At 46.7% G+C, this 13,610-nt stretch overlaps 1 protein-coding gene across 1 annotated transcript in view; it reads left to right on the forward strand.

Annotated features, from left to right (window-relative positions):
- The first annotated feature begins 1,828 nt into the window (after positions 1 to 1,828).
- JAZF1 (JAZF zinc finger 1) overlaps positions 1,829 to 13,610 on the forward strand; it is a 200,588-nt gene continuing 188,806 nt past the window's right edge. The window contains exon 1 of the mRNA XM_075143501.1: positions 1,829 to 2,239. Within this exon, the coding sequence (XP_074999602.1) occupies positions 2,125 to 2,239 (115 nt within the window). The 5' untranslated portion in view covers positions 1,829 to 2,124. The remainder of the gene's footprint in view (positions 2,240 to 13,610) is intronic.

The raw sequence follows: 13,610 nt of genomic DNA on the forward strand, positions 1-13,610 counted from the left end.
TCCTTCGACAACATCAGAAAGACAGCGGAGAAATCAGAAAAAGAGTAACCTGTGAAATAGCTATGCTTGAAACAGGTGGATCAAATGACAATTGTCTGATACCAAACCCCTCTGTATTATTCAAAAGAATTACACATTTTCATGTGTAATGAAATGCCTAACAGCAGCAGATCCCCAACCCTCTAGACTACAGTTTAACCGCAGCCAACCCTGAAAACGTACTGTGGACTACCATGTGTCCGTGTTACCATTTTTTTTTCAAGTGTAACATCTACAATATTGTTGTAGTTCTGTGGTTCAGCATCTCATGGCTATGCAAAATCTATTTACAAACTCTAGCTTTATGTGTTGAAGTAAGAGAAGGCTCTTTTTCTATTTTTCAATGTTATTTTTCTGGAAAGCAGGGTTTGTGCTTGCTTTGTTTTCTTCAGTAATTGGAGTGGATTCATACATCAAGAAAAATACAATTGGATGAAGGCAAGACATCAGAAAAATATTAAAGGGAATGTGCAAGAAAATGACTAAAATAACCTGCAAGATAAAGCTTGTTTTGTCACCATGAACAATAGGTTCTCTGATATACAGGACACCAGCAGCTAGTCCCAGGATTTTTCAAGCTTTAAGCAAATGGGCAAATACTCATCTTTCCATTCACTAACCACTCTACTGCATTTTCAAGGCTTTGCTATTCTTTGGCTCCTGCAGCAATGCTAGGAACATCCCCACCTGCAATACAGTTAATAAAACAGGCAAGGGCTCTGCTTATTCTTATGCACACGCTTAATTTTAGAGATAAGAACAGCCTGGGACCATTACCCATCAGTGGGATCAGTGGAATCACTTATGTCTGTACAATTAAGAGAGCCTTATGCAGATTTTGAGGCTTTTTTTAGTCACACTTTTGCTCAAAATCATTAATAATATTGTAGAACCATATAAATACAGAAAAAAAGGAGAGGATTGTAAAACAGAAGTGGAAAAAAAAAAAAGAAGAGCCTTCCTGACAAGCAATCTCTCACTTTTTTTTTTTTCCCCTTTTAATTTTAAATAAAGCTGTCTGCGAATTTGAGCCTAGGGAGACCTTCATTAAAATCAATTAATCAGTCAGCCTCTCTGCTGAATAGCTTTCTGGAGACAAAACGTCAAAATAGGGTTTGGCAGCGAGGTGTGTGCGACTTCGCTAACTTTCCCCCCAGGGCCGCAGCCTCACACCTCCGCCCCGCCTCAGCGGGCACGTTGGGGGCCGCCGGGCGAAGGAGGGAAGGATCCGGCCCGCGGGCTGTAACCGGCTTCTCGGGGGGGTGGGGGGGGTGGCCGGAGCCCAGCTGGCGGCGGGGAGACCCCGCTGCCCCCGAGGCCTGGCCGGCCGCAGGGCGCGCAGGTGCCCCGGGCCGCCGGCTCGTCGCCGGGCAGGTGAGGGCTGGGTTTGGCGGCCTCGGCTCCCCTCAGGGAAGGAGCGACCGCCCCTCGGTTTAGCGACCTCGGCGAGGGCTGGCTGTTTCCCCTCGACGCAGTGGAGGTGGCAGCTGCATTAGGAGCCAACACCCGGCGGCCGGGAGAGGTCCCCGGGGCGGGCGCCACCTTCCCGGCCCCAGCACCTACCCCAGGAGCAGCTCCCCTCGCCCCGCCGGCCGCTACAGCAGCCCCCAGCCCCGCCGCCGCCTGCGAAAGGCTGAGGGGGAAAGTTAGCGGCGGGGCGCGCCCTCCTCCCCTCCCCGCCCCCGCTCGGTGCCGGACGGCAGCTTCCGCCGCCCCCGCGGCGAGGAGGCGCGGGTGTCCCCCGGCAGCGGCGGGCGGCCCGGGTGCCCTGCTCCTCCCGCTGTCGGCGGCCGCCGCCGGGGCAGCACAGCTGTTACAGAGCCGCGCTGGTCCCTCCTCCCAGCTGCGGCTGCCTCATCTCCCCCCACCCAGCCCGTCCCTCCCCTCCGCCGCTCCCGACGCTGCTGCTGCCGCCGCCGCCGCCGCGGCCGCCACCTCCTCCTCCTCCCCGCCCCCACCCTCTCTCTCTCTCTCGCTCCCCATCTCTCTCTCTCCGTCCCGTTCCCCCCTGCCCCCGCCTCTCCCCGCCCTGCCGCCGCCGGCCCTGGCAGAGCAGGCACCGCAGGGGGATCTCGATGTAACACCATGACAGGCATCGCCGCCGCCTCCTTCTTCTCCAACGCCTGCAGGTTCGGGGGCTGCGGGCTCCACTTCCCAACCCTGGCGGAGCTCATCGAGCACATCGAGGACAACCACATCGGTGAGTGCCCCGCGGGGCCGGGGCAGGGGCCGCGGCCGGGGCAGGGCAGGGCAGGGCGGGTGGCGGGGGCGCACCGCGGCGGCGGGCACGGGGGGCGTGGGGGCCGCGTGTGCGGCGGCGGGGTGGGGGGGGGCACAAGGTGCAGTGGGAGCCGGGGCGCGGCGGCGGCCACCGGTGGAGGGAGGTCGGCGGGCGGCGGGCGAGGAGTGGCAGGAGGGGTCCTGCGGGCGACGTGGAGGGTTCCTCGGGGAGGCGGCGTGCGGCGCGGCGGCGGCGGCATGGGTGGGTGCGGGGGAGGCGTGCAGCCCGCCGGCCCTGGCGAGGGGGAGTTAGTTTGCATTGGCAGGAGGGAGCGCAGAAGCCCGGAGGAGGCGGTGGAGGAGGGAGGAGGACGGGCACAGCACGCCGCCTGCTGCTTCCGCCCCGGCTCTGGCTGTCAGGGCTCCGGGGAGGGAGGGAGGGAGCCGCCGCCGCGGCAGCCATTCCGCTTCCTCCTCCTCCTCCTCCCGCCGCCGCCGCCACTGCGTCCTGTCAGCGCTGTTGCTAGGTGTGGTGGGGAGGACGGGTCGCGCTGTGGCCGCACCGGCCGCCGCAGCGCGGGAGGCACCTCTCGGCGGAGGGACGGCGTGAGGGAGGCCGGGGCCGGCAGCGCGGTGGGCGTGGAGGGAGGGCCCGGCGGCGGCGGGCGGGCGGGAGGCCAGGCGGCGGCAACGGCGGGGCCGGCGGCCCGCGCCGCCAGTAAAGCCCCCGGGGCCAGCCGGGCGAGAGGCGAAGGCGGCCGCGCTGGGACCCGCTGCCGTTAGCCGCGGAGCCCAGGCCAGGCCGCGGGGGGCGGGCCGGGCAGCGCCGCGCTGGATCATCACCTGTAGGCTCCCCCTGCGCCGCGCAACGGCCGCTGCCCGGTCGGCCGCCGCCCCCCGCTCTCCTCAGCCGCCCGTCCCGCCAGGGGCGCGGGGGCGGGGACGCCGCCGGGCCTGCGGGTGGCGGGGCGATGACTCGTCAGTGCCTTCCCGGCGAGGGCGCCTCATGGGCGGCGGGGGGGCGGGAGCGTGCGCAGGGGCCGCCGGGGCCGCCCCTCGGCAGCGCGGGCGGCGCCCAGGGGGAGGAGGGGGCGGTGCGGCTCCCGGCCGGCCGCGGGCGCCAACTTTCCCTCTCCCCCCTCCGGCGCTCCCGGCCTGCCCGCGCCCGGCCGAGCCTGAGGCGTGCCGGCGTGGAGGGTCTGCCTGCCGGCATGGAGGGTCTACCGGCCGGCACCGCGCCGCCCGCCCCGGCTTCCAGCAAAGCATCGCGTCCCTGCGCCGTCCCCAGCCGGGCATGGCACTGCCGCTGGGCTGCCGCCGCCCCGCACCTTTGCTCTTCGGCCTCGGCAGGTGTGCTGCCTTGGCTTCTAGGCTACTTCCCCTCTGAAACTTCTCGACTTTCTCTTTTTGCTAATAAAATACAGTGCTTAAACTGTCAAAAATTGAGCTAATTCTTTGAAGCAGACCAAGTTTTAACATGGGGGAAAAATACAGAAGTTTTAAGTACCCAGGGACCTGAGACTCCCGTGTTTCACTAGAAGTATGAGGAAACAACATGCTGCTACAAAACAATGAAGCTAGAGTGCATTTCAGTTTATTAAGTTTTAATAGGCAGGCCTGAATACCTGAAAAAAATCACTGAAGCTTAAATTGCGAGTGTAACGTTACGTTAATGTAATGTTATAGGTCAGCGAGATGAAAGGTGTGGTTCTCATAATTATCACGGTGCCTAGTATGAGGTAACAAAACCACATACCGCAAAACTCTGTAATTTATGAGTCGACGTGGTGCAAGCACACTGTTGTGATATTGTTGGGGTTTTTTTTTTGAATCTCAGATTCTTAGCTTTTCCTACACCATGCATCACATTACACCAGAAAAGCTTAGGGGAAACAGTTTCCCAAAATGAAAGTTCGTAAGTCATGTTGTGTGTCCCTCAAGTGGATTATCAGCCCCTAGGTGCCACAGCCCACAGGGTGTCAGAAGAGATATGGTCCAGCCCATGTGGTCTGTGTGTGGCTGTTTAATCCCCAATCAGCGGTTCTGAGACCGCTCCGCAGAGAGGGGAACTTTATGCTGAAATACTGTAATTTCTTAATAACTGTATGTTTAATTCTGTAGCCAGTATTCATTACTTTTTTCTTATCTCAAAGTTAAAGCATTACAGACTGAACACACATACATTTAATTGAGCGTGTCATTTGCCAAGACTTGCAGGACACAACTGAAACTTTGCACATATGATTTCACAGATGCAGCTGATTGAGTACAAACTGGTAGAGAATGACATAAGATTGCTCTGCTTCATCTTTAATGTTTCAGCTCAGCGTGATGGCAGGTTAAACTTGGCCTGCTAGTGAATACAAGATGCGGGTATGTTATGTTACTCACCTATATCAAACACTGGAAGAATCGGTAGGGAGTTGCACCAGTGACACCGAGTATGGATCCCACATGGAGATCTCACATGGAGGCTCAGCTTTACAGTTTGGTGCGTGTGAGGGGCTCCTGGTGCAGCCTGAAGGATGAGAATCTATGAAAACTCACCAGATGAGTGCTCAGCCAAAAGGTGATTAACCTTTCCAAAGGCAGCTGGGAAATAAAGGAGTAAACGTCTGAATAGGAACTTACGTTGGAATTACTTTCTTAGTAAGTCTGATGCAAACAGCGTCCAATTTTTGCTGTCATACAGGTCTAGAAATGTGCGCTGAAATTTGTTGCTTTAAAAACTGACTCTCATTTTTGGCATATAGAGCGAAGAGTAACATGCCATATGAAAAATACATTGCTTTGGACATTCTGTGTGCGCTGCAGGAATAAAGAAAACTTGATTGAGTTATATTCCATTATTAGTTTAAACTGAAGTGGGTGATTGCTAGGCAGATGGTATTACAGCGCAGATAACAAACTTGATGCTGCAAACAGCTCTGTGTGGGGAGGCGTGTATGGCATGGGCTCCTCATGGTCTGGCTGCTGCAATGCTGCTGCTCTGCCATATTTCACAGGATGGGTTAATAATCGTTCACATCCTCAATGGAGTGCTGGTAAGAATTTAATTGTTTTTCAGAGCTGTATTGTGCCTCTGAAAAAGTGGGAACAAATACTTATCAAGGGATCTTTTTTTGGTCAACCTTGCAAATAAAGCTCAACTTAGTATAAGGAAACACTGTTGTGGCATTCTGGGGACAGAGTATATTTGGTTTCTGAGGGATTCTGTAGTTGCTTTCCTTATTCATAATATAACACTCATGAATAATCATATGGTACGAAATAATTCAGTGTACAGTGGTTTGTTTTTTTTCTCCTACATCTTAGTGGCCACCTGATAAATTACCAGTTACTTGAAAAAGTATCAGTGCAGATAACCTGGGAGAGTTGTGCCTATTGGATGAAATACTCAACTCTGAGGTGGTGCTACGTGCCCATCAGCATATCAGCTGCTTTCTGGGTTTTGCAGTTATGTATTGAAGACTTGTGAAGAGTTAGGCTAGCTCGGGAGCGCTCATCTGGGGTCTTTCGTAAGGCCCTACTGGTGTCCTCTGCAATGAGACCACGTTCTGCAAGATGAACTCTTTGAGTCTGTAGTAATACTATCAAACAGTGTATTCACATTTTTTGTGGCTCACAGCTGGAAATAGACATTGATTTAAAACTGCTGATTGGTAAATGCTGCTCTGTGAGCTTTTTCTACCAGCATGTTGTCCAAGCAACCTGAAGTGCTGTTACCTTCTCTGCAAGTGAGAAGGGGAGCTTTTAGTCTGCCTTGCTAGGCCGTCTCCCTGCCACTTGGTTTTGGCTGCTCCAGTGCCTTGCAGGTAGTTTGATTGACTTTTCTGATGTCTCTAGTCTGGGAGCAAAAGGCCTAATTTACTGCTATTTGCCAGATTCATACTGTAGAATGGAATGGACTTAAACCAGTCAATTCCCCAGAGTACTGTCAGGAGGAGAAAAAAAAATAACCAATAAAAAAACCCCAAAACCAACCCCGAACTGCTGAGTATTCAGCTGTGGCAACATGGCAAATTTTATTGTATTTCTGCAGTCCTGATAGTGTCTTCACCTGTGATGTTAGGAACAGCACATCTGGTTCCACAGAGTGTTTCTGAAATTACATTTATGTCTTAACTTGGTATAAGTAATTTTCTGAGGCATTTTCAGCTGTTCATAGAAGTCCAGAGGGTCACACACTTTGGTTTCTGGGGTTTTGGGGGGGCTCTTCCCCCCCCCGTGACTTGATTCTTCCTCAATCTACCCATAGTTGAACTGCATCCTTTAGAGTGGGGGGTCAAGTAGCTCCTTAAAGCTAGTTGCTAATACAAAGTTTACTCTGATGCTGAAGAGCCAATTTTTAAACTGAATCTCTTAATCAGATTTTGACAACATCAATTTATTTATTTTAATTTTTGCTTTGTATTTATAGTTGAAGAATATTTTTAATCAAGTGCGGATGAGGTTGTTGCTTGTGTGAGCCACTATGTGTTCATCTGGTTCATGACGAGTACTGACATGCCGTACGTACCCATGTAGCTGTATGGCTAATGGGAGCAGTCCTGCTTCTCTGAGACTCATTGAGCATTGAGGAAATGGATGTGAATGAAGCAAGTGTCTGAACATACAGTGATGGGCCCAAAGAGATGGAAGAGTGGATAGGAAGAGATACAAAAGATAAATCTGAAGACACTTACCTTAGTGGAAGTAGAGTTTGTTAATTGTATTGCACTGAAAGTGCTAGAAGAATTTGAAGGGAAAAAAAAAAAAAGACCATCTGCTTATACAGTAATTACACAAACTAAGATGATCTATTGTCGCTGAACATTTCGTCGTAACTTTGTAAGAAGTCCCAGTGTCGGATAGCTTACAGTGAGGTATTTGTGTGGTATTGCTGTCAGAACTGGGAGCTATGACGCTTCTCACCAAAGTTCACCGATTCCCAAATATTAGGATGGGTCCTGCAGCAGAACAGTACTTGCTGTGGGAGCCCAGGCAACTGCTTTCCTAAGTGATAGGATTAGCAGGAAAAATAAAACTTCTTCAAGAAAAGAATAGTTGCAGAAGACAGACCAAAATCTTACATATAAAATAACTACCCATCTGGAAAGTTCAGGTCATACGGAGGGGGAAAGAGGCTTCTGAAATTCCGTGTCTGGTGGTAACTGACATCCGCTACCTTCAGTGAATTCAATTTTTATTTAATATTCGGCAGTCAAGGGGCCAGATTCCACAGCAAAGAGCTTGAGTGGTTTAATAATCCATTGGCTGAATGCATGCAGCTAGCTTAAAGTTGGCGCTTTCAGTATTTTCTCAGAAATGCTAATAACGGTTGTGCTGTGTCCTCACTTTGATAGTAAAAGGTGTTGAATTACAAGCTGGCTGCGAGCACATGCAAAAATGGCGTTCGGTATTGCTAAAATGTGTGCTTCGCTCCCCTCTCCTGTGTTGCCCAAACTTCCATCAGCATGTTGGATAAGGTGCAGTATGACATAGATGACAGCTTCTACGTTGGAGCTCATAGTATGTTGTGTAAAACAAGCATAAAAAGATGCGACCCTTTTATGTTGCTAAAGATGAGGATGAGGGGCTACGCACCAGCATTTTTGGAAGGACTAGCAAACTTAAGTCTGTATGAAAGATTTTGTTTGCTTTAAAGCTAAGCTCTTCAGAAGAGCGTGAACATCGTTTAAGTGGTTACCATCATGTAACTCTCTTTTAGCATTTGCTCAATGCGTAATTTAATATTCGGAGTTGAGACGGGCTGTTTTGAAGAGGTGGTAGATCTTAACCCAAGGCTTTTTATACTGAGAGTGATGTGGCAACTAGATACATGGGATGCTTGATTCGGTGTCTGGAAATCGGAGGACAGACCCATGCTTAGTTGGCAGTAATGCGGATGAACGTGTGGCCTTGCAAAATAAATGAACAATTACGTGTGTTTACCTCAGCAGTAGTACTAATTATTGTTCATGGAAAGCAACTTTCTACATTTATGGCTACATTTATCTTAAGTTCATCCTCAGCCCAGTACTTCCCAGCTGTAAGTTTTGTTATTTATTGAAAATGCATTTCATGGTGATGTGGAAGGATGTATGTTCCAAGGATGTTGGCTATTTGCTTTGCAAGTTGGTGTGGTGAGGAAGGCTCTTCTATTTCAGGAAGGCTTTTCTAGCAAATAGAGTCTTTTTTGACTAACAGTTCTAATCAGCACTTTTTTCCCCCACTTGTAATCTTGAGCAGAGCAGGTTTTTGGATTATTTTCCAGTTCCAAGTCTGGTTTCCTTTGCTCTTTGGATTTGAAATTAAATTGTGATAAAATGTAAGTGCAAAAATTGTAACAAATTCTAGGCTATATTAATCGCATGGAGGTAAATGGAGTTGCCATTAAACTTTAACTAAAACATGACTTTTTGATACTTCTGTGATGCGACATTTGTTCTTGTTCTGAGGTTACCGAGTACATCGAGGCTAAGGCATAAAGTGTTTTAATGGCGTAAAGCTTGAGTGGTATATGTTCTAGGAAGAAAGGGCTGAAAACAAACATCTGTGAACATGCTGCAAACTGATTTTTTCCTTTTTAAGATTGAAGGCCTCACGTAAAGCCAATAGGGATCTTTCCTTTTTCCTCTGCCGGCTTGAGTGGCTTTGGGTGAGGCCTGTTGCAGGGCTGCGTCCCTACCATTGGCAGGGATTGCTCCTCTTGTACGCCGACAGATCTGCACAAATACAAGTCAGAAAATGAAAAACTGAAGAAGCATCAGGTAACTTGTAGCAGTAGTGTTACACTTGATTTGTTGTAGGGCATACTTACCTTTGGGGGGAAATTTATAGTGATTATCATGTCTACTCTTCCGGGTGTGAGAGGATGATTTTGTAGCTAACCTGCAGTCCTTACGAGAATTGTAAAATAATCAGGTGGCTGCCAGTCAAATTATCTTTTTTTCACTTCATCATTTCTTGGGGAATGTGAAAAGACCAGGAATTCTATAATAAAAAATAATTTGAGGAAGACGTAATGCTAGAAGATGATGAAACATCCATCTGGAGACAATCTTACCTACCATTCCTTCCTCTTATATAATATAAAGCAAATACAAACAAGTAATCAGAAATATTTTGTGTCAAGCTGCAGAATACTTTAATGCAAAAGGAATAAGCACTGGAGGCCAGCTGCTTCCAGTGTACTCTTTATGTTGCTCCCGAATGTGGGGTTTTTTCCTTTATTTATAATTCTTTTTCTTGAATAAGATGTGTTTCACTGAGAATTAATTTTATTTGTCTCTAGTAAGCACCAGCAAATCAAAATTTGGATGATAAACATGTAAGTAAATAGCAGCTATATACACTTTGAGAAAGGCAAAGATTTTGGTGTTAATTTGAAATGGCAGCAATTAAAGAATTGATTTGATAAATCAGCTGTGTTTAATAAAAAAGGGTCCTTGGTTTTAAGGGGCTGTCTCAGTGAATAATTTCACAATTAAAATTAAACAACCAATTCCTGTTACTCAGTGTCTAATTCTATCTTGAGACTTTTGGAAATACATTGGGGGAGTACGTATGGTTTATTACACTTTTCTTTAGTTACAAGAGGCTGGAGCAATATTCTGATCTGTAGAATAGAAGAAATATTCCAGTTTATGGTTTAATCATTTTTCTTTGCTATTAATATTTGCGTTTTTCACCCTGAATTCTTAGGGGGCTCCTTCTTAACTTTGTGCTGTGATAAACAAGGGGAGTGGATTTCTTCACCAGAGATGCTGATGACACCGCAGTGCTGTTTGTGTCTCTGATGAGTGCCCAGGATGGAGTACATTACTACTGTGCAGTTTCTTTAAGATACTGTAATTCATTAAAGAATGAATTGACTTACACACAGGTGTTAATTATATCTTTTTAATGTTCTATCTTGTGTTACAAAGGATGGAGTAGCCATAGAAAAAGAAATTTATCAGTTTAAGGAAAAAATTGAGTGGGATTTTTGAAGCCAAGCCAGTCAGTTCTCTATGGCCAAAAAGATTAGAATTTAATTGTGGATGAATTTTGAAACATTTCTTCTGATTTTGAGAAAGATTTCACTAATAGAGGCTATCTTATTTTTTAAGAGTTTTTTCTGAAAAGCGGAGTACTTTCATTTTGAAATGTTGGCATTGTTGAAACTGCTCCAACAAAATGTTTTTTTAATTTAGGAAATATTTGGTCACTTCTGAGATTTCCCCCCCCCCGCTCTTTTTCTTTTTTTTCTTCTGCCCTGCCCCCCCCCCCCCCCCCCCCCTTGTCAAACTTGAATAAGCTGTAAACGTTTGTTCCTTCTGGAAATTCATTTTTTTTCCCCAACATATTTTGACAGATAGTAAATATTCATTGAATAAATATAGAACTGCTGAATATCTGAGTATGTCATGGAAAGGAGAAATCGATGTAAAGTATCACTTATTTCTTCAGCAGTGTGTAGTGTAGTCACCATCTTACTTTCTCGGAATTATCCTAATAGGAGCAAGTGGAGCTGTAACCCAGAAACTGGGAGGTGGTACATTTAAGATGCAAGAGATCCAATTTCACTGCTATGTGAGATTGGCATGGGTATGTGAATGTGAACTCGGCCCCTTGTGTGGTAGATGACAGTGGCATTCAGTGAGGAAAACAACACTATATCATTATTTCAGTCATTTATTTTGATGCAATCTTGTTGTGTATCTGCATCAGAGAGTGCGTGTGTGTGTATTAGTGTTAGGGGAGTGACCTCAAAATTCATTTAAAGGCTTCACGTAGACTTCAGATACCTGCCTGCTTGCTGGTGAAAGCTGCATACCAAATTACTGAGATCTACCCTTGCTTCCTTTGTCTTCAGATCAAAGGACTGACATTGATCCAAGTAAATTGGTGACAAACTTGCAGGGAAACGCTGGAAGTTTACATGTTTTTCTAGCGATCTGTTGGAACTTCTCTAACTTGCTGTTAGGTAGAGGAGTGTCTGTTCTTGCAGGCATCATTGATGGTTGTCCTGGGTTAACTGGGTGATGAGAGTGTTGTTAAGGTCCCAGTTTTGATGCAAAAAATAACAGTGAACCATTCATACTTGTCTCTATTTCAGTTTAGGGCCAGGGAGCTTTTCTTCCTCTTTATCCTGTTAAGCTCTTGGGATGCCTGCAGAGCCTTCCTACTGAGGTGTCAGGTCTTCATTATCTGAACATTTTTTTTGCATAGAATAGAGGGAGGGGAAAGATAAGTGGAATTCTGAGGAAAACCCCAAATAGCTGCTTTTCTTCATAAATTTGTTTGGACCATATTGTAAGAGTTTCCTGACCCTTAATGAGTATGCTAATGTGAAAAAGATGGATTTGTGGAAGGGGAGTGAAAAATCTCTGCAGCAGCAATGGCACAGAAAGGGGAAGAGGCTCAGGGGTATGCTGCTTTGCGTTCTCAGGCTGGGGGTTATTCATCCAAATGCAGAGTACCATGGATGCGGCAGGGTGGACCAGGCAGTTGACAGCTTCATTGACAGTAACAAATTCACTAAAAATTGCTTGGAACTACTATGATATTTGGAGGGAAAAGGAAAGCTAAAAGGTGTTTAAAATAAAATCCCATGCTTGCACAGCCTTCCAGGGAGGAACTAGGATGATCTGGGGTCCTCTACTGTAGTTGTAAGTGCTCTATGCTCCTGGGGAGGCATGAGGCAAGGTTGTGGTGTGGTTGTGAAAGGTGGGAAGGTAATGTTACGTGAGTTTTTTTGTATGCACTTCCATTTCACAGGACTACGCTAGGGAGTCTTCCTTTTCCCAGGCTCAGTGGAAGCACTTGCTATACTTTAGAGAGACTTTCTACCTGTGCTGTAGGACTCTTTCCACACAGTCCTAGCATTGGTAATAATCGCATTTTCCTTACACCTCAGAAAATCTGTTAAATTGACTAAATACTCCTGAACTGTGTAAATGCTTATATAGATGGGAAATGTTGACACGGGAGCTGATTCAGTCCTCATGCTTTATCTTCAGCAGCCATGCTTAACAGTGGTTCCAGATTTTGGTCTCTGTCCTAGGGCAGCTATCCGGAGAGTTAGCTACCTGTATCTAACATCTTGTTCTCGTTTCAGCTATCCAGAATAATCCCTTTCTCTCTGGCAAGTTTTTTGTGAGATTGTGAAGAGCCTGTCTTCAGAACAGAGCAAATACCCTGTCTTTGCTGACAGTTATCTTGGGGCAATTACCCAGGGCTCTCTTTAGACCAGATTCAGCGGGGCGATAAGGTCTGTGTTGGACACTGTGATCTGGAACAGAGTTACATGCCAGGGGGTTTTAGTGGCTTGCTCAATCTGCTTCCAGAGCCACGGTAAATACCAAGAGCTTGTTCAGGTATGCATCAATAATTGGATGCCCAGGATGGGGAAAAGGTATTTGTTGCTGTTACCTTCTGTGGATATTTTTGGTTGTATTCTTGTATTTTAATATTAAGTGGTTGGATTTTAATAAAAAAAAAAAGCCTTTGAAAAGCCTTTACCTGATGAATTTTAGTTCCGTGGCAATTTTCGTATCTCTGAGTTAGAAATCATCATGAAAGAGATGGGCGAGAAATTCTATATCTGCTCTTGCTATATACCTGAACCGTACGTATGGCCTCAAATGCGTTGCAAATATTGAAACAAATATAATAAAAATGAACATTAATTTATAAGCTTAATGAATGTTCTGGAGATATACTGGGTTAATTGATAGTTGTATTTTTTTTCTCAATGGCGACCTGACTTTTTCCTTTCTTTCCTTTTTAAATAAAAAGTGCAGTTCCTGTAGCAGTATTCTGTATCCTAATTCTACATTATTCCACTGACCTCTGTGGTGGGTGTCCAGCTAGTGACCCCTTCTGTTCTTGCAAACAGCACAGTGTGCCAGCCACAGGATTGCTTACTACCACTAAGTATTCTGGAAACAAAGGAATGCTTCTTCCCTGAGCCTGCCTATATGGAAGCCATAGCATTTGCATTTGGAAACCAATTCCCCTTGCTCCATCCCCCAAACCCCAACCCCTTGATATTGGAAAGGAGTGGAGTTTTGCCTGCAATGGTGTAAGTGGCTGCTAAAGATACTCGGTACCTCATGAATTCAAGATTGAGCCCAAACACATAATTTTGCAATTACTTGTTCTGTAGTAGCAGGTTTGCATAAATACACAGGCATGTTAGAATTTGTTTACGATCTCTAGTGGTGTTGTGTGGCTAGAACCATGGCATGGAATTGAGTATACAGTTTTCTAGAAAGTATTGTTAACTTATGTGGTGTAATAATTTAAAATTTATTATGCAGTCATTGTATTCCATTAGACTTGTTATATTGATAATTAGGAACAATAATTCACGCTGATCTTTC

This window comes from Calonectris borealis, chromosome 2 (assembly GCF_964195595.1).
Source record: "Calonectris borealis chromosome 2, bCalBor7.hap1.2, whole genome shotgun sequence".
In the NCBI taxonomy this organism is placed as follows: domain Eukaryota; kingdom Metazoa; phylum Chordata; class Aves; order Procellariiformes; family Procellariidae; genus Calonectris; species Calonectris borealis.